Source organism: Lithobates pipiens, unplaced genomic scaffold (assembly GCF_037356315.1).
Source record: "Lithobates pipiens isolate NorthernLeopardFrog02 unplaced genomic scaffold, aLitPip1_a1.2 Scaffold_27, whole genome shotgun sequence".
NCBI classification, from domain to species: domain Eukaryota; kingdom Metazoa; phylum Chordata; class Amphibia; order Anura; family Ranidae; genus Lithobates; species Lithobates pipiens.
Genome location: NW_027507788.1, coordinates 140,207,264 through 140,225,816, shown reverse-complemented (window position 1 = coordinate 140,225,816; position 18,553 = coordinate 140,207,264). Strand labels below are relative to the sequence as shown.

General features: G+C 45.2%; 1 protein-coding gene across 1 annotated transcript in view; it reads left to right on the top strand.

The window, feature by feature from the left end:
• Positions 1 to 11,999, top strand: part of LOC143934179 (tumor necrosis factor receptor superfamily member 4-like) — a 36,312-nt gene extending 24,313 nt beyond the window's left edge. Inside the window, exons 4-7 of the mRNA XM_077457571.1 lie at positions 320 to 386; positions 2,565 to 2,788; positions 5,185 to 5,295; positions 9,738 to 11,999. Coding sequence (XP_077313697.1) covers positions 320 to 386; positions 2,565 to 2,788; positions 5,185 to 5,295; positions 9,738 to 9,817 — 482 coding nt within the window. The 3' untranslated portion in view covers positions 9,818 to 11,999. The remainder of the gene's footprint in view (positions 1 to 319; positions 387 to 2,564; positions 2,789 to 5,184; positions 5,296 to 9,737) is intronic.
• Positions 12,000 to 18,553: the final 6,554 nt, after the last annotated feature.

The window sequence follows — 18,553 nt, the reverse complement described above, 5'->3', positions numbered from 1 at the left end:
TTAAATCCAAAATTGCCATCAGCATAATTGGTGAGGATAAGTCTTCCAATGGGGAAACTTATTCCAGTGACAACTGTATAAGATGGGAATTCCCCCTACCTTCAGGGAATTTCCTCTTACTTCATGTTGTGTCTCTGGGATAGGAAGTCATAGGGAATGCCCCCAACTGGACACACAACAAAAAACATTTTAACCGTTCCTTACACTTTTGAAAACTGTTTTTCTCAGTCCTTGTCTGGAGTCTGTAACAGTCCATAGAAGTTAGGAGATGATATGATAGGTCCTTCTAGAAATGACCACAGCTGTCTATTTATTGCAGAATGCCAGCCTTGTGCCTACGGACATTTTGCATCTGAAGAAAACAGCAAATGCCGCCCGTGGACCAAGTAAGTGAAGCAGTTTTCATTTTGAAAAATGCCCTTTTTAATAATGTGATACTCTTTAGAATTACACATGGTCAAAGAAAAGGTATCTGCAAAAGAAACCTGTCAGTAGAGAATAGTATAGGCTGCCATTGATGACCTTCTCTTCTGAGGATATTGGTTGCATAACTGTCACGTTGGTTCTTTTGTCAAATACTAAGCCTATTCACATCTCAGGGTTGCAGAAAGGTGCAGTAAAAAAATAGTCAGATGTGTGTTTTTTTACTGTATTTAGAAGCACTGAGAACCCATTCAAAGTGAATGGGCTGCCCTAAAGTGACTCTGTCATCAGAAGATAATGAAGGGTGCCATTACTGATCTCTTCTTAGAAAATGTTTTGTGCATTGATGTCATGCTGAAGTTTTGGCTTCAATGCTTTCTACATATTTGGCCCTGAAAAAGCATGCTCTTCTTACGCTCCTCTACACCATGCTTGGTCCAAGTCATTGATTCAGAAATATTAAAGCTACTAGCATTTTCAGAACAAAGGCAGTAATAGCAGCCTCTGTAGCTTTTCTTATGGCAGAGCCACTTTAACACAGCAAGTCTTAAAGAGACACAATCACATTTCTCATGTACAGCACAGTGTCTCTGCAAAGAACTGACCCCTTATATGCATCCTTCATGTACTCCCCCACCTCCCAGCACTGAAATCACTGGTGTCTTCTACCAGGGGGAGTAGGGACCTCACTCATGCAGCAGTGCCTTGGCCTAGACTAGCACAGTTAGAGGGCAGGAGGTCTTAAGTTCCTCCATATCCAAGAACACTGAGTAGAGTCATGATGGAGAAAGAAACAATGAGGCAGGGTGAGAATAAAGGGGTCAGGAGAGGGAAGGACTTAACACGACTCCTTAGGGCCTGCACAGCCAGGCACTCGAGTCAGAGAACAATCCGTGACTTTGTTTTTTGTTATTTATTGAGGGTAATAACTTAGATAGGGATGGGATATTATGGGATACCCATCCGAATTCATCAACAACTTCAGGGACAACTCTTTCTATATGCAATCTCTATATACATCTAATCTTCTTCCTCTAGCACACACTTGCTTGCAGAACCTAGCTGGATGACTGTGTATATCTGATAGTCACTAAGTCAAATGAAAGTAATGGCCCATTATAGGCAGGAACCCGAGGCCCCTTAGTTGTGTAGCAGAATTTCAGTGTCTAGCTTGCATCATTCTTGTGGCTACTGAATCCAGCACCACCTCTTCAGGCACTGCCAGCCCACCTGGCTGCAGCTGCCCCTTTCACCAGCCTGACTGACTCTTGGGAGATCTCCCAGAAGTACTGACCTATTCCCGCTGTCCTTGCTCCCATGCCTCCAGGAAGGGCATCCTCCGTGTGTTTTGGTAGGATCCTTCCTGCACCTGAGCCCCAGGCCCGAGGTTACCCGACTAGGAGGCACCCTCAAGGGCCACTGACAGCCTCCTCAGCACTCCATCATCCACCCTACTGCCCCTCTTGCCATAATTGATACCTATTTATGAGGTGGCTTTCCCCCTGCCAACACTTTATTGGGGAATGGCTGATGCCCTCATAAATATGCCAAGCATATCCTCTTAACCTCCATCCACTATGTCTAGAACATTCTCCAATGTTCCAGAAAACAGGGGGGGGGGGCACCAGGGAAGTTGCTAGGATGAGTCACCCTGTCCTGAGTCAGATTCATAGCTCAGGCTTAGCCCTGAGCTAAACTAATTTGTATCTGCATTAACAACAAACCTATCTACATCTAGCACACTAGAGGGTGCTACACTTACTTGATCCTCCACAGCAACCAGTTTATGGTTCTGACATCTTTAGGCCCAATGCGTTGAATTTGATGACGCCAAAGGGACAATCCACCACCAGGGTGTGGGGAGTGCCATGTGCCAGGGGAGCAGAGGATTGGGTAAGTTGAAATGCTTTTACTGTTCCCTAGACCAGCAAATAACTCCAGCTGTGTGGGTGCAGCCTCACTGCAAAGGATAGTTATTTTTAGTTCTTCCGAGCTGGGCTTTAACCACAGGAATGTTTTGTATGAAGTTTCCTTTTAATGGGGTATGCTTATATGCTATATTTCAAATGCTAAATTATGTGAACTTTGTCTATCCTCATGCTGTTTTCTTGAGTTGTCTCTAATTTTGTGCCCTTTTTCAGTTGCAGCGCTTTAGGCCTAATAGCGCTTGATCAAGGATCGGCCACAAACGATGTAAAATGTTCCAAGCTGAAGAGCACAAAAGTTTGGGTTCTACCTACATCTGTCACCACAATTCCTCCACATACACAAAGAATGCCTGGGGATGCTGAGACATCTACTGCAGAGAGCTCTGTCACTTCCAAACACTCCACAATACCCAACACCATGGTGGCACTGAACTGGGGTAAATATCATCTCATGGGAATGGGCAGAGAATTGAGACGTGACTGTTTTAAAGCTCTGAATTGTCCCTTATTTCAAATAACTCTTCCTCCTTCATAACCAAATCAATCTCTTCTTCATTGTTAGTTGTCCCTTTTTTTTGGTCCGAAGTTTAAACCTTAGTTAACTATTTAAGCTCCTACCGACCATGTAACACATACAGTATGTGCTTTGGCAAGGTGAATGTAGCAGGGAGAGTGGGCCTTGATGTCTACATGCTGCCTGCACATTTGTGTCCTACTCCTTGGCAGTCAATGTTTCTGTGCTTAGAGCACAGAAATGTTCCAACGAGGACACCTGTTTCAATAACAGCGGTGTAGTGGAGATTTGCACACACATTTGAGAGATTTTCTCTAACTGCCTATTGTGTCTTGTGGTAAGGAAGTCAAGGAAAATCTCCCAAATAATACACAGACAGTAATAAAAGCCTTGAGCTGGACTTTAGAGTGGAACTGTGGTCAAAATGAAACATGGCATGTGTTGCAGTCTGTCAACAGCATTGACATGATTTCCATTTCTCTGAGTCCTCCTCAACACACGTTACAATCTAATACATTTTTCCTTAGATCTACCAAAACCCATGTAGTGCAAAGGTCTGCCTAATTGGATAAAGATTGATTAGATAGTTTGGGTAGGTCCTCATATCACATATCTTTGCTAAATCTAATGCTTGCATCTTAGGCTTGCCATACATTATAAAAATTTATTGTAAATTTTCCTTTAGATCTACCTAAACCATATAATATGAGTGCTAGGTAAACCAGATTTCTAGCGCCAAAAGGCCAATGCGGATTCATGCTCATGCACATTGCACATGTGCTAATATTAATGAGCGAAAGACCAATGTTACTTATGAAGTGCCAGTTCATCGCACACATATTTGTGCGCATTCGCAAATTCGTGCACATACCAATTAGCACTTGGCACCCAGTGGCCTATTTAAATTACTCTATCACTGTGAGTAGTTGCTGAATAGTCTTCAGCTCGTTCCTGTGTCCCCAAGACCTGATCTGCTGCACCTGATTACTTGTGCATGACCCAGCTTGCCTTTGGACTTTGCCTCTGCTCTTGCTCTAACTCTATTACCTACTACTCCGACTTTACTTACCGGATCTGATCTTCCTGCTGACTTTGTACCACTTTGCCCGGGTGTTAACGACCTTGGCCTATCTCCTGGACTTGCTTTGCCTGCTGATTCGGTGCCTCGCTGCCTGGTTGCCGCTGACTGTTGCTCTTCTCCTGGTTCTGCTTCCGCCCCACGCTCTGGTGCCAAGCTGCTCCTGCATCTTGTTCCGAGGACTGCAACTACCAGTTCTACCCACCTACAGTGTGGACATCACCAGCTAGCTGCTACGGCACTCGTGCCACTCCTTGCCTTTACACTCTCTGTCCCCATCTTCGGGAGTGTTAGGCGGGAGGTGCAAGAGAGACCTCCTCAACATTCTAGCCTTCACCAGGCACGTGATAATGAGGTTAAACCTAAATATTTTCAATTTGTATGCAATCAGGCAGGCCCTTGCACTACATAGTTAATAATAACTATTATCAATAAACTGTTTTAAAATTGTCATTCAAATATATATTTTAAATCAAATCTTTATTATTTTTTTTTAATAACATGGTTTGGGTGTATTGCTGTCAGTCACCGGCTGTGTCCCAACCTTCCAGCCTGTGTTTTAGAATAAGAGGGAGGTGAAGCCACCATTAATCTATATCCTGCCCCTGTTGTGTTTAGCTGGTTAGTGGGCATGGAAGAGGAGGAAGGGAGTGGGCTGTCATTTACCACTGTGTATACTCCCACATGTGTGAATCTATAGTCACTTGGGCTGCTCTGATGTGATAGGGAGGATATACCATTTGTTGATAGTTTTTTATGATGTGGGTTTAGTGACACTTTAACAACCATCATTCAAGAAATGCCTTGAATGTAAAGTGGAACTAAACCCTCCTACCCTTTACAGACAAGAAAGATGCCATCTTAGCCTTTGTAAGATCTGCAGTTGCCATGGTGTTGCACCTGTTATCAGTTATGACCCTCTAAATGGTTTGACAGTTCAGTTGAGAGCACAAGCAATTGTGACAGTTATCAACCACGGCATGCCTTGAATGTAACTATTTTGGGAAACAGTTAAATTGATGGATTTAGTTCCATTTTAACAGTTTTATTATCTGCTGATCCTGCCAGAAGATCTGTTATTTTTCTATGTCCTTTAACAATCCAAGCTGTCCAGCTCAAGTGTCAAGTGTCAATTACACCTAAAACACAACCTAGAACCCTTTGATTTTAAAATTTTAAATGATAGAATGTTCTGTACTTTAATGAGCTGTATTCTACCACCTGTTCTTTTTCCATCTTAGATACTGTCACTTTAATTCTCATCACTGTTACCCTGCTGATGGTGATGGCTGGAATTCTACTGGCAGTGATAATACAGACAAATAAGAGGAAAGTAAACAGAGGATTCATCGGTAAGTATTATAGAGTGAAGTACCACCATGTCCTGTGTTTACCAGATGACAAATAAGCTTTGTTACATAGAACATTGAAATCAGTCTCTGTTTTTTTTATATATGAATGTCAATGTGATGTGCTTAAAGGGACATCATCATCATTTTTATATGGCCCAGCTCCAGCCAAACTTTCTTTTATTTCATTCTGGATAGAGCAGGGAAGGGTTGGAGGCATTGTTTGATTTTTTTTTTTTTGCCATCTGTGTACCTGACGGGAGATTCCTTCATTTTATGAGATTTTGCACCCTCTAGTGTGCTAGATTAGGTGCACATAGTTAGTTGTTAGCCAGGCCAAATTTTCATACACTAAGAGCCAGGCCTGGATTGAACCTGGATCAGGGCTGAGTACCTCAGGGAGGCTGGATGACTCAGCAAGCAGTATCTCTGGGTGACCCCCCCTGCTTTCTGGAACCTTGGAGAAGCTTTCAGAAGTAGAGGGTAGAGTCTAGGAGGGGCTGCTTGGAGTATTGATGAGGGCTCCAGCCAATCCACAGCAAAATGGACAGGCAGGGGGCAGGCCGCCTCATAAATACTCATGAGTCATGCCAGCAGGGGAGCTGGGTAAAAGATGGAAAAGGAGTGCTGAGGAGGCTGTTGATGGGACTTGAGGGTGCACCCTAGACTGGGGGGGTGACCTCGGGTCTGGGGCTCGGGTGCTGGAGGGACCCTCTACAACACACTGAGGAATCCTTTGGCATTTGATGGCACAATGGCTATATTTGATGGCACAATAGCTGTGTTTGATGGGCACAGTGGTAGCATTTGAGGGCACAGTGGCTGCGTTTAATGGGCACAGTGGCTGCGTTTGATGGGCACAGTGGCTGCATTTGAGGGCACAGCGGCTGCGTTTGAGGTCACAGCGGCTGTGTTTGAGGGCACAGTGGCTGCGTTTGAGGGCACAGTTGCAGTATGTGATAGGCACAGTAGCAACATTTTATGGGACAGTGGCAGCATTTGATAGGTACAGTGGCAGCATTTGAGAGCACAGTGGTTGCGTTTGAGGGCACAGTGGCTGTGTTTGAGGGCACATTGGTTGCATTTGAGGACACAGTGGCTGCATTTGAGGGCACAGTGGCTGTGTTTGATGGGGCAGAGTGGCTACAATTGATGTGTACGGTGGCTGCAATTGATGCACACAGTGGCTACAATTGATGGGCACAGTGGCTACAATTGATGGGCACAGTGGTTGCATTTAATGGCACAGTGGCTGCGTTTGATGGAACAGTGGCTGCGTTTGATGAAACAGTGGCTGCATTTGATGGAGCACAGTGAGGCTGCAATTGATGTATTTTTTTTTCTGAATGTTCTAATTTTGAGCACCAGCCGCCACTGGCATGTGCAAAGTGCTCCATGTATGCTAAAATCAATGCAAACCCATTAAACTGTCCACATTTAATGAAAGTGCATTAATATGCAGATCATGATATTGCAATAAAGTGTTCCATCAATGTTGAAATCAATGCAAACTCATTAAAGAGGAATCCCCCCCCCCCCCCCATGAAAACATTAAAACTCAGCAGCTACAAATATTGTAGCTGCTATATTTTAATATTAGGACACTTACCTGTCCAGGGATCCCACGATGTTGACACCTCAGCGGATTTTCGGATTGGCTCTTGGGTTTGCCATCATTCATGGTAAGGGAAACTGTCCGGTTCCCTACTGAATATGTACGAAGCGTGTTTCACTTTCTGAATGGCCCAGTGGAGGAAGGAGGAGGGGGGCCGAACTTCAGAGGGGGCAGCACAGTCTCCCAGGAGTGGGGAAGGGTACCTGTCAAAAACAGGTACCTGTTTCCCCCTCCCCTTAAAGGTGCCAAATGAGTCTACAGAGGAAGGGGTGTGGTTTACAGATGATAGGGTGGGTCTTAAACAGGAAGGGGTGTGGCCTCGGCAGGGAGGGGGGGTCGTATTTAAATTAGGAGGGTGCATGGGTTTAGTCAGGTCTAGGGCAGAACAAAACCTAAATACACCACTGCCTGGAGGTTCAGTGAAAGGGGCAGATTATTCTTATTATTAACGATTTATATAGCGCCAACAGTTTATGCAGCGCTTTACAATGTATGGGGCTGCAACACAATTACAGTACAATACAAAAGGTACAGGAGGGCCCTGCTCGTAGAGCTTACATTCTAAAGGGAGGGGGTGGTGGTAAAAAAGGTAATAGCTGCAGAGAATGATTTGATGGGGGTGGCTTGGGGACAGTTAGGTGGGTGTGGGATAGGCTTCCCTGAATAAATGAGTTTTCAGGGAACTCAGATGCAGCCAGGTGGGCTGGCAGTGCCTGAAGAGATGGTGCTGGGATTTGTAGCCATAGGGATGAAAGCTGGACATTGACTTTTTTTCTTTGCTACACATTTAAATGGGCCTCGGGTTCCTGCCTACAACAGGTGGTTGCTATAATCTGAGTGCTTTGTCAGATTCACAAACAGTGTGTCATGGTTATGCAGTGATGTGTGTCTGTCAGCTTACCTCCTCCATGTGACCAGTCACCCTCACCTGACTGTTTAAATAAACTTTCCTCAGCATAGCTGCACCCCACCTTCTAATTAGGAACATTATATTAACCTGGGCATTGCAAGCCAAACTTGCTGATCAACCATTGTGTATTCACGGTGTGTTTGGCTTCCTGGTTCCTGCTTGCCGTGTGCTCTGTTTGTCTCAGTTACCGACCTTGGCATGTTCTCGCCTATTCCTATCTGCTTGTGACCTTGACCTTTTGGCGTGTCCCAGACTATCCCTGTCTGCCTGTGACCCTGAACCTTTGGCGTGTACTCTGTTGTTCCTGTCTTCTAGTTGCCCTGACTTCTGCCTTATCCCTTTACTATCCTTGTTGTTCAGCCTGCTGTTTCCTTCTCCTGTAGTCTACTATGATTGTGAGCTGTGAGACCCTAGGGGCCACAACCTGGAGCCAGACGGCAGCGCAGCCCATCCTCACCACTAGAGGCTCTGGTGAACACATGCTGGCTCTTAGACTCTGCGCCCTGGGGAATCTATGCTCTAGCTCCAACTGGGATCTGTGTTAAAGCGGAGGTCCACCCTAAAGTGGACCTCCGCTCATCGGAACCCTCCCCCCCTCCGGCGCCACAATTGGCACCTTTCAGGGGGGAGGGGGGTGCAGATACCTGTACAGTACAGGTATTCTGCACCCACTTCCGGGATAGCTCTCTGCGGAAAGGGGCGTAGATTACGCCCCTTTCCGCAAGTGCCCACCCCTTTCCGCAAGTGCCCCGCTGCCTGCTGCTAAACACACAGATCCCAGAGGCAGCGGGGACCATCCTTATTGCGCAGCGCGATTCGCGCATGCGCAGTAGGGAACCGGGAAATTAAGCCGAAAGACTCCATTTCCTGATTCCCATACCCAAGATGGCGGCGGCAGCACCCGACAAGACGATCTAGAGATCGGCTTCGGGTGCCGACATCGCGGGCGCGCTGGACAGGTAAGTGTCACTATTTTAAAAGTCAGCAGCTGCAGTATTTGTAGCTGCTGGCTTTTAAAAAAAAAAAAAAACGCGGAGTCCCGGCGGACTCTCGCTTTAATGATCCAGTAGACCTGCTTCCTGAGATTCCCTGGGTACAATCCGCAGCAGTCAGTCCTAGGGTCCACTACCTTAGCAGTGCACTTCTGACTCCTACGGAGTGCATCTGCCACCTGGTCTCAGGTGACCTGACAGTTTGATCAGCCACAGATTTCTGAAGCAGAACAATTGGGATAATTACCCTTCAGGCCGGGTTCACACCGCTGCGATGCGGGAACGCCGCGAATCCGCGGCGTTTTCCCGCATCGCATTACTCCCGCCGGCAGTTCACACTGCCCTATGCGGACGGCTGGGAGTGTCAATGATATGTTAATGACACCCCCAGATCCGTCCGCATATCGCAGTGCGATCTGCCGACTCGCACAGGAATCGGATTGCATGGTGTGAACCCCCCCCAAAAAAAGGGTCCCGTGCGAGTTTGCTGCGGGACCGATGCGAATTCAGCCATACTATCTGTATGGCTGTACTCGCATCGCTATGGAGATCGGATGTGATTTGCGGTGCGAATCACATCCGGATCTCCCCCCGCAGCAGTGTGAACCCAGCCTTAAGGTCATTAGATTTCATTAGTCCAGTACATACTTTTTTCAACAGTACCAGGTCTTAATGAAGGGGGATACTTTGCACACCGAAACATGTTGGATTTTTTATGACAAAAGAGTCTGAAGGAAACTGAATCTGGACACCATGGGCTCTGATTGTGGTGCTTTCCTTCTTGCACACCTAGACCATTAAATGTTTACACTTTATTACAGTTGCGATATTTGCTGAATGTCATCATTATCTTAATAATTACTTTTACATGTTGCCTAAAGTTTCTCTTGATATAAATACTCATGAGATTTATAATGTTTTCTTCTAGGAAGCAAGAGATGCAAAGTACCAGTACAGGAAGAAAGCACGGATTCTGAATCTAGTCTTACCAAAAACAATGCTGTGTGAGGAACTGTCTGAAACTCCATGCAGCCTTACAAGCTGCTTTTATTCACTGGTATCCAGTGACATACATTGACCCAGAGTCCGCCTGGAGCCTTTAGAGAGCTGCCTGTGAACCTCCTACTTACTGAAAGAATATTTTCATTCCTTTACCATTTCATGACAAAACTTTTCCGTTTAATCATCTTGGATGAACACAAGCAGTAATACACGAGTGACAACCTTTACAGGTCAATTGTCCTTGCCTTCCAAGTGCAGCTGTGGACTTTGGAAATGTCCTTGGAAGTAATTGTACCCGTAGATCTCACTGGCTTTCCAACACTCATACTTGCCATTAAAATGACTTTTTTCCCACATAAAATAATGTGAAATGTATAGATCTAAAATACAGGTTTCCCAGAGCTCAGTCATGTTAGCCAGCAAAAGAAGCCTATACAAAGCTTGCATCAAATAGTTCAGTATACATAGCGGTCTTGGCTTGCTACATTTGCAAATTGGTGTAAAAGTAACACCCCTACATCAAGATGGCTGCCCTCTGTGTTAACCGCAGTCTATTGTTTACCATCAGAACTTGGACCAATGGGTAGAGGAGTAGTTGGAGATAGTTAGAGAGTAGCACTTATTGAGATATTCAGTGGTGAAAATCATTATTTAATCCTCTGCAGATTTTGTAAGTTTTGTAAGTTTTTCCACTTACAAAGAAATAAAGGGTCTATTTGTTTTATCATAGGTGTATTTTAAATGATAGAGACAGAATATCAACCAAAAATCCAGAAACCATAGGGATTTAGAGAAGATCTGTAAAGAAGAGTGAACCAAAATCCCCCCTGAGATGTGTGCAAACCTGGTAACCAGCTACAAGCAACGTTTTACCTCTGTGCTTGCCGACAAGGGTTTCTCCAAGTACTACCCTGTTTCCCAGAAAATAAGCCCTACCCAGCAAATAAGACCTACAAGGACTTGAACTAGGGCTTATTTGGGGGGTAGGGCTTATATTGCAGCCATCACCGACAATCACGTTAGGTCTTATTTTCGGGGAAACAGGGTAAGTCATGTTTTGCTTGGGGATCAAATACTTATTTTACTCTCTGAACTGAAACTCAATTTACAAAATTTGTATCTTGTGTTTTTTTTTTCTGGATTTTTGGTTCATTTTCTGTCCCTATCATTTAAGCTACACCTATGATAACAATTATAGACCATTCATTTTTTTGTAAGTGGAAAAACTTACAAAATCTGGGAGGAGATCAAAACATTATTTTTCCCACTGTATTAGCAGTTTAGTTCCACTTAGAGTTTGAAAGGGGTGAGCATTAGTTTAGCTATCAGTGCCAATCTGCTGTAGGTGGGGGATTCCCAAAGGCATTCGTATGCTATGGGAAAAGGGGGGGGGGGGGTGATGTTCATATCAGTGACCTGATAGCAGGGGTGGATTGACCATTTGGCCACTCGGGCATTGCCCGAGGGCCCCGGGCCACTAGGGGGCCCCATCAGGGTTGCCAGCCTCAGTAAAACCAGGAACAGTATGTAAAAATATATGTTCTTTTATACCTGTCTCTGAAATGTCCCTTACCGACATCCTTTTGTTCTAAAAATCCCAAGATTATAGCTGGCCCACCTCTCCAGTACCTTCTCAGCCAATAGAAACATGTCTGTGTATACTGTGTGATTGTATACTGTGTGTTTGTGTATACTGTGTGGCCCCATAATCTCTGATTGCCTGGGGGCCCCATAATCTCCTATTGCCCGTGGGCCCCATGAGTTGTCAGTCCGCCTCTGCCTAATAGGAACACATGGCTACGTTAGATCAATGACATTCACCTATTATGGCCATGCGGCTATATTAGGTTAATAATGCCATGAGCAGCTGCACCCCACTCTTGATAGCAATTATACGTTTTATGTCTTTTGTTTGGACTGTCAACACTGAATAATTTATTTTGCATTTAAAATGTATCTCAGCGACCTGGGTCATGCCGGAATGGTGCTCATAGTGAGCACCCAATTCACTGGCTGATTTTTGGCACATTGTGAACTTGTTTTTTCAATAATGGGACATGTTGCATTTAATTTGTTAAATATAATGTGCGTTTTGTGAAAGTTTTTATTTTTTGTGTGGAAACTCAGTTTGTGTGTTTATATTTAGGACATACTGTATATGTTTTAATAAATGACCACTGCACACTTATTCGTATAACTGATTTTCATATAATTTGTGTATATTTAGTATTGTAGACAACTTGTATGGGATTGTTTTGTTGTTTGAGCTAACCAGTCTAAAGTATGGGAGCACACACTGGGAACAATAAGGCCTTTTTCAGACGAACGATCCGTTCAGGTCTGCCTGTCAGTTTTTTAGGCGGACCTGAACGGATGCTCCATAGACCTCTATGGAGCGTCTGATGTCAGCAGTGACATGTTCGCTGACATCCGACCTGCTCCAATCTGGAAAAGTGTGACGGAGGAAAAAGCTACTTTTCCATTCGTTTGCGGATCAGATCGGGTGATGACGTACTCTGCGTGGATGTTGACGGGCGGATCATCACAGATCCACCCCATGTGAAAGAGGCCTTAGGCCGCGTACACACGCGGGGACTGTTCGCTGAAACTGTCCGCTGAAACCAAGTTTCAGCGGACAGTCCGCTCGTGTGTGGGCTTTCAGCGGACAGTTTCAGCGAACAGTCCGCTGAACAAGGTTTTTCGGAAATTCCGAAAAACTGTCCGCTGAAACCTTGTTTCAGCGGACAGTCCCCGCGTGTGCAGGCTTGTTCGTCAAACAAAGTTGCGCGCATGCTCAGAAAGGATTTTCACGCCGAAAGTTATAATGCAGTGTATAGGACGTCGTATTTTTCGTCCCGTCGTACGTGCCGTTCACGTCATCGCGCACGGTTTCAGCAAACTGTTCGTACGTCGTGTGTGGCCATGTCCGTCCATGCTAATTTTGAGCGGACTGTTTGCCGAAACTGTTTGACGGACAAAGTTGGGCGAACAGTCCCCGCGTGTGTACGCGGCCTTAGGGTTACATGCGATTGCCCCTGATCACAATATAACTCATCGGGGAGGAAAGGTATGCAAAGGATACTGGAAATTCCTGAGCAACAGGGGCACTTTTCAGTTGTTGAATATTTCTCTATAACATAAAGTATACATAACGTAAAACCTTTTTTGGATAGGGTGGGGAAGAGTTTAAATCCCTCTCAAGTTTTTATCATTGAACAGGAATCTAGAGATATTTTTCCAATGGGTACTTTTTTTCAGTGCCAACTAAGATGTGAATTCCCCTTTTATTTGTAAAAAAAAAAAAAAAAAAAAAAAAGATGGTGCTTTCCCTTGCATTTGGGAGATGTCCTCACTTTCTGTTGTTTCTTTGGGTAAGTGAAGGGTAATCTTTTCAATAGGAAAAATACTGTATTACAGGGGTTTTAACCGTTCCCCAACCAAAATCTAAGAAAAGAAGGTTTTGGTTTTAGATATAGATACCTAAAAATGTAAGCATCTTGAATCAAAACTGTATTAACTAAATAACTAATTATTCCTTTCACTCTCCAGCTGTTACCATGCCCATAGGAAGACAAGCACAGGGTATCAAAAGACCCATCCACTGCAAAGCTGTCCTACAGATTTACCATTGTTCAATTAATAACGATTGCACCAGCTTTGTATACATGTTTATACCCTTAACACAGGAAACATGCACCCCTTTAGCTAGGGGCTCCTTTTGTGCCTGACTGAGAAAACCTATTTTGCCTACCTTCTCTTCCTACTGGGATTGGTTGGCCTTGAGTTGTCTGAAATCCATATTACAGCATGTAGACATGTGACTGCTTATGAGAATGCTGTGGCCCTTATTGGCCTTGTTATACACTGGGATCCCAAGGGTTCCTTATGTTTAAACAATCTCCCCTCAAGACACACTGGCTAAAACAGAGGAAGGTCACATGATTGGACCAGAGTGGCCTGAAAATAGTTAAGTATATACATCTTTCTTACCAGGGCCGTCTTTAATATTGATTGAACTCTGGGCAAAACTTTTCTTGGCTCCCCCCCATGCAGTTTCACTCTGCCCCTGTTCTGAGACATACAATAAATAGCAGCTAGACTCAAAATGAGTTTACTGAATAGGATCAGACAGCTATTGAGATTGGTTGCCAGAGGTTACAGTGTATCATTACCGCTCACTGACTGGTTGCCAGAAGTTACAGTGTATCATTACTGCTCACTGGTTGCTAGAGGTTACAGTGTATCATTACCACTCACTGACTGGTTGCCAGAGGTTACAGTGTATCATTACCGCTCACTGACTGGTTGCCAGAGGTTACAGTGTACCATTACCGCTCACTGATTGGTTGCCAGAGGTTACAGTGTATCATTACCGCTCACTGACTGGTTTCTAGAGGTTACAGTGTATCATTACCGCTCACTGACTGGTTGCCAGAGGTTACAGTGTATCATTACCGCTCACTGACTGGTTGATAGAGGTTACAGTGTATGATTACCGCTCACTGACTGGTTGCCAGAGGTTACAGTGTATCATTACCACTCACTGACTGGTTGCTAGAGGTTACAGAACACATTACGGCTCACTGATTAGTTGCTAGAGGTTACAGCACATGATTTCTGCTTGTTGATTGGTTGCAAGAGATTACTGTGGATATGACCTCAGGGGGGCATGATATACATATCATGGCCCCCTGAGGGAGGGGCATGATATCCCCTATTTACATATGAATGCCGTCGCTATTTACATCTGCATTAATTTAGATGTAAACACGGGGTCTGCAGGTAAGTCATCTGTACACAACAATAGGGCAGAACTGGGCAGCATTAGTTACAGCACTTCACACTGAGATATCTGGACACAGCATGGGACTAAAACCTCAAGGGACCAAGGAATATAAACCAGGATAGTTGGCAAGCATGAGGCAGCTGCTTTAGGCCCCACAACAACAACAGGGCCCAGGGCAGCTGCCCCTTTTGCCCTGCCTTAAAAATGGCCCTGTTTCTTACACACTTTAGTTAGCATATGTGCTAGGACGGTAGAGGTAGACAATTTTAAGGCTAGTTAGGTGTAAGCTGGAATTTGACTTTAAGTTCTGATGCAAAGTCATCAAAATTACAATCCATCGCCACCCCAACATAGAAGCTTGTCAAACCAATTGACACGTGGAGAAATTTAAAGCTGTAAGCCTCTCTCCAAGCACACAGGCTCAGATTGTTTTTGAAGAGGGGTTTGCCCCTTAAAATGGATGTAAACCCGATTCATGAAATTTGAGCTGGGCACATCTATCTGTAGTGTTTACTTATCTCTCCTTAATGTGATTGTAGCCGTATTAGTGCAATTGTGACAGAGAAAATTGAGTACTGTCCGTGATACTTTTTTTATTTGCACTAACATACAATTTTTCAGGACCTCAAGCTTTCGGGGTATGTCCACTTCTTCAAGGTCCAAGCAGCACTTGAGTACTGCTTGGACCTTGAAGAAGGGGACATACCCGGAAAGCTTGAGGTCCTGAAAAATTGTATGTTAGTGCGAATAAAAAAAGTATCACGGACAGTACTCAATTTTCTCTTATCTCTCCTCAAAGCCCTGTGTCTTGTAGCTTTGTCCTGCTCTGTTCCTCTGCTATCAGCCTGATAACTTTTGACAAGCTCTCCGAGATGAACTGTGTGTCGGAGGAGGTTTGAGGTTTCTATAAATAGATTAGCACAAAGCTAAACTACACAGAACGTGCACTTTCTAAACAGTATATAAAGCGGCAGATATACATGTATAACTTATATAGGGAGACAGTGACGGCCCGTCCATAGGGAGTGCTCGGGCCCCCCCCGTAGTTACCAAAAATTTTTAAGACATAAAAAAAGTCATTTAACAGTGCATTGTGGCTCCGGACGCAGTGCACTATGGGAAGCCGGAAGTGACGTTGGCAGCTCTGTTCCTCAGCCCGAGCGGAGCTGCAGTAAGGTGAGGGTGTTAGTAAATGTTCTCTGTAGAGTGGGGAGCTAATAATTATTTAAGCAATTGAAAATGACTAAAATGCACCCCTTTACTCACACGTTGACTTGAGCAATATCATCCATTTTTTATTTTTTATTTTGAATATATCCAGCAGGTTTTTTATATGAATAATGTGCTCAATGATTGCAGCAGTTGTGAGCAGGAGATGTAACATGCGGTATTCTTTTTTTTTTAAACTGTGAAAAAATAAATAAAATAAAGCAAAATAAATAAGAAAAACATTTTTTTTTTAAGCGCCCCATCCCAACGTGCTCGCGTGCACAAACGAACGCAAACGTGAGTAGCTCCCTCATATGAAAACGGTGGTCCTGTGATGCTGGGACTGTATACTCTGTCCTGTGATCTGAGCTGTATACTCCTGACACTATGGGTGGAAGGAAGAGGAATACAGGGGACGGAGTGGGTGGATTATATAAGGGGTGTTGTTTATGAGAAGTGGAAGGGGTCAAAAAGGATGGGCGGAGTCTGGCGCCCCCCATCCAAAAACTTCACCAGCCACCACTGTAGGGAGATTTGTTTCATATCTGTGTATCATCTGAGGCTGTTCACTTCACTGGGTATATGGAGGGTTTACATCCACTTTAAGATATGTCCTTCCTGTTTCTCCATTGCCAATATAATAACATTTTGGAGATATTTTCCTCCTGTGACACAATATATGTTTACTTATAGGAGGGAAAACAGATATAGGGGATATAAAACACACATGCTATTGTAGCACTGACTCCCGAAGGAGCGGCTGGTTTTAATGGGCTTACCGTTACCTTCTTCACTTCGATTTGCGTCTAGGGGTTTCCCATGGTAGATGGCCCAAGAACTATTTTATTATTTGCATAAAACGTAGTTAACAAACAGTCTCTCAGTATAGGATCAGAGGGTTTAGGTGAAAAGTCCAGGTACTCTTAATGTCAAAGACAGTATAGGAGAACTCTCTTACTTTGAATAAAACCAGAGAATAGCCATTCACAGCTGAATCTTCACCCTAATTGGATAGTCCTTCTCTCACCAGACCTAGCAGCCAACAGGGTGCTTGAGTCAGGAACAAGTCTCTGCCACAGACTTTATTATAGAACACGTGTAAGGAAACTTGAAACTTGTAGAACGCTCATGTGGTACCAGTAACTTGCAGCCGGTCCGGCGATACCGTACGAGATTGGATTCGCTTAGGTCCTTCAGCTTTACCAGGCTCTTGTTGAGAAGCCAACCCTTGCGTGGCCTTCTCCCGAAGAGTCCTCCCCTGGATAACTTCGAAGTTGCTGGGCCTCTCCACAACCTGAGATGGCACCGGACCACCTCCGCATTCCTCTTTTAGTTTCCTCGCCTCGGGCTAGCCAGCCCCGAGACATAAAATCGGGCGGACCTGCACCCCAGGCCATAGGCGTCCTGGGGGCTGGTCAGGAGGACCAGGACCAAGCAGTCAGAACATACTTCTGGACCGGAACCCTGAAACACGTGACATCCACATCTTAAGTACCCTCTCCCAGAAGGCACAGCAAGAGTGACACTCCCACTGGGCTGACTCAGAGAAAAAGTAACCTTAAAGCACCCAACCAGACGGTGTTACCATGCCTGCCAGAAGTGACAGCGCTCCCATGGCCAGGCAGAACACCCTGCAGTCCAGTCAGACTGATGCTGAGGTCAAAATTTGGAGTAACCAAACCCAAACCAAACTGCGGTTTAGATTAAACATTACATTTCAAAAACTGCTCTTCAGGAGCCGGCGCTATACTATACATCAATATATTTATACACCTGAGTATTTTAATGTGTAATTTCATTTTATGGAATAGAATGTAGTTCTCTCCTGGATAGGTTGCTGGGATGTTCGGTAAATTTAGTTCCTTTTGGCTTCTCTGTAATCATTGGAACACTATTAATTGCTTTGGGCTGAATCTCACAGGCAGTTGGTTTGATTGTTTCCTGCTGTATTCTAAATGTTTCTAGAACATAGTGGGTGTTAGGGTCCTGGTGTTGAAGCCCGACTTGTAGGAGGAGACCTCTCTTACAACGCTGGTTCAGGAGCCGCTGGAATGGGAACAGCGGTCTCGAGAGCACAGTGGGTAGGAGTGCCTGCTGGATAGGGCCGCTGGGTTTGATAGCAGAGCAGAGATTCCTCCGGAAGGCTGAGCGACTTGAGGTTGCTAGAAGGCTGAGAAATGCAAGTAGCAGCTACTGAAGCCGAGGACTGAACAGGCAGCAGGCTGGAGCAGGGTCAGACGGTCCGGGTCAGTAGGCAAGCAGACAGGTGGTAACGGTAGGCAAAAGAGGAGTCGGTAAAACTGGCAGAGGTCGGCAACGGAATCACAGGCAGGAGAGGTAGCGAGGTCAGGCAGGCCGGGTCGGGTTTGGAGAAGGCAGAGAAGTCAAGCGAAGCCGGGTCGGTAACGGTAGCAGGTAATCAGGTTCAGGATCAGGTATTCAGGTACACAGGAGCTGAGACGAAACAGCGCCGCACCAGCGCACTTGGAGAACCTTTAAGTGTTCAGTGGCGGCAAGTAACGCGCGCACACCACTCACGAGCGCGCACACGAACGCCCACACGAACGTGCACACTAACGCGTAAACGAACGCGCACGCGAACGCGTACGCGAACGCGCACGCGCACGCGCAGGAAACACGCGCCGACGCCTGTGTGCATGCAGCTGTGCCTGTCCATCGCTGGTAAGTTCCTGACATTGCCCCCTCCCAAGGGGCAGCCTCCGGATGCCCAAAAAGTCCCTCTTTTC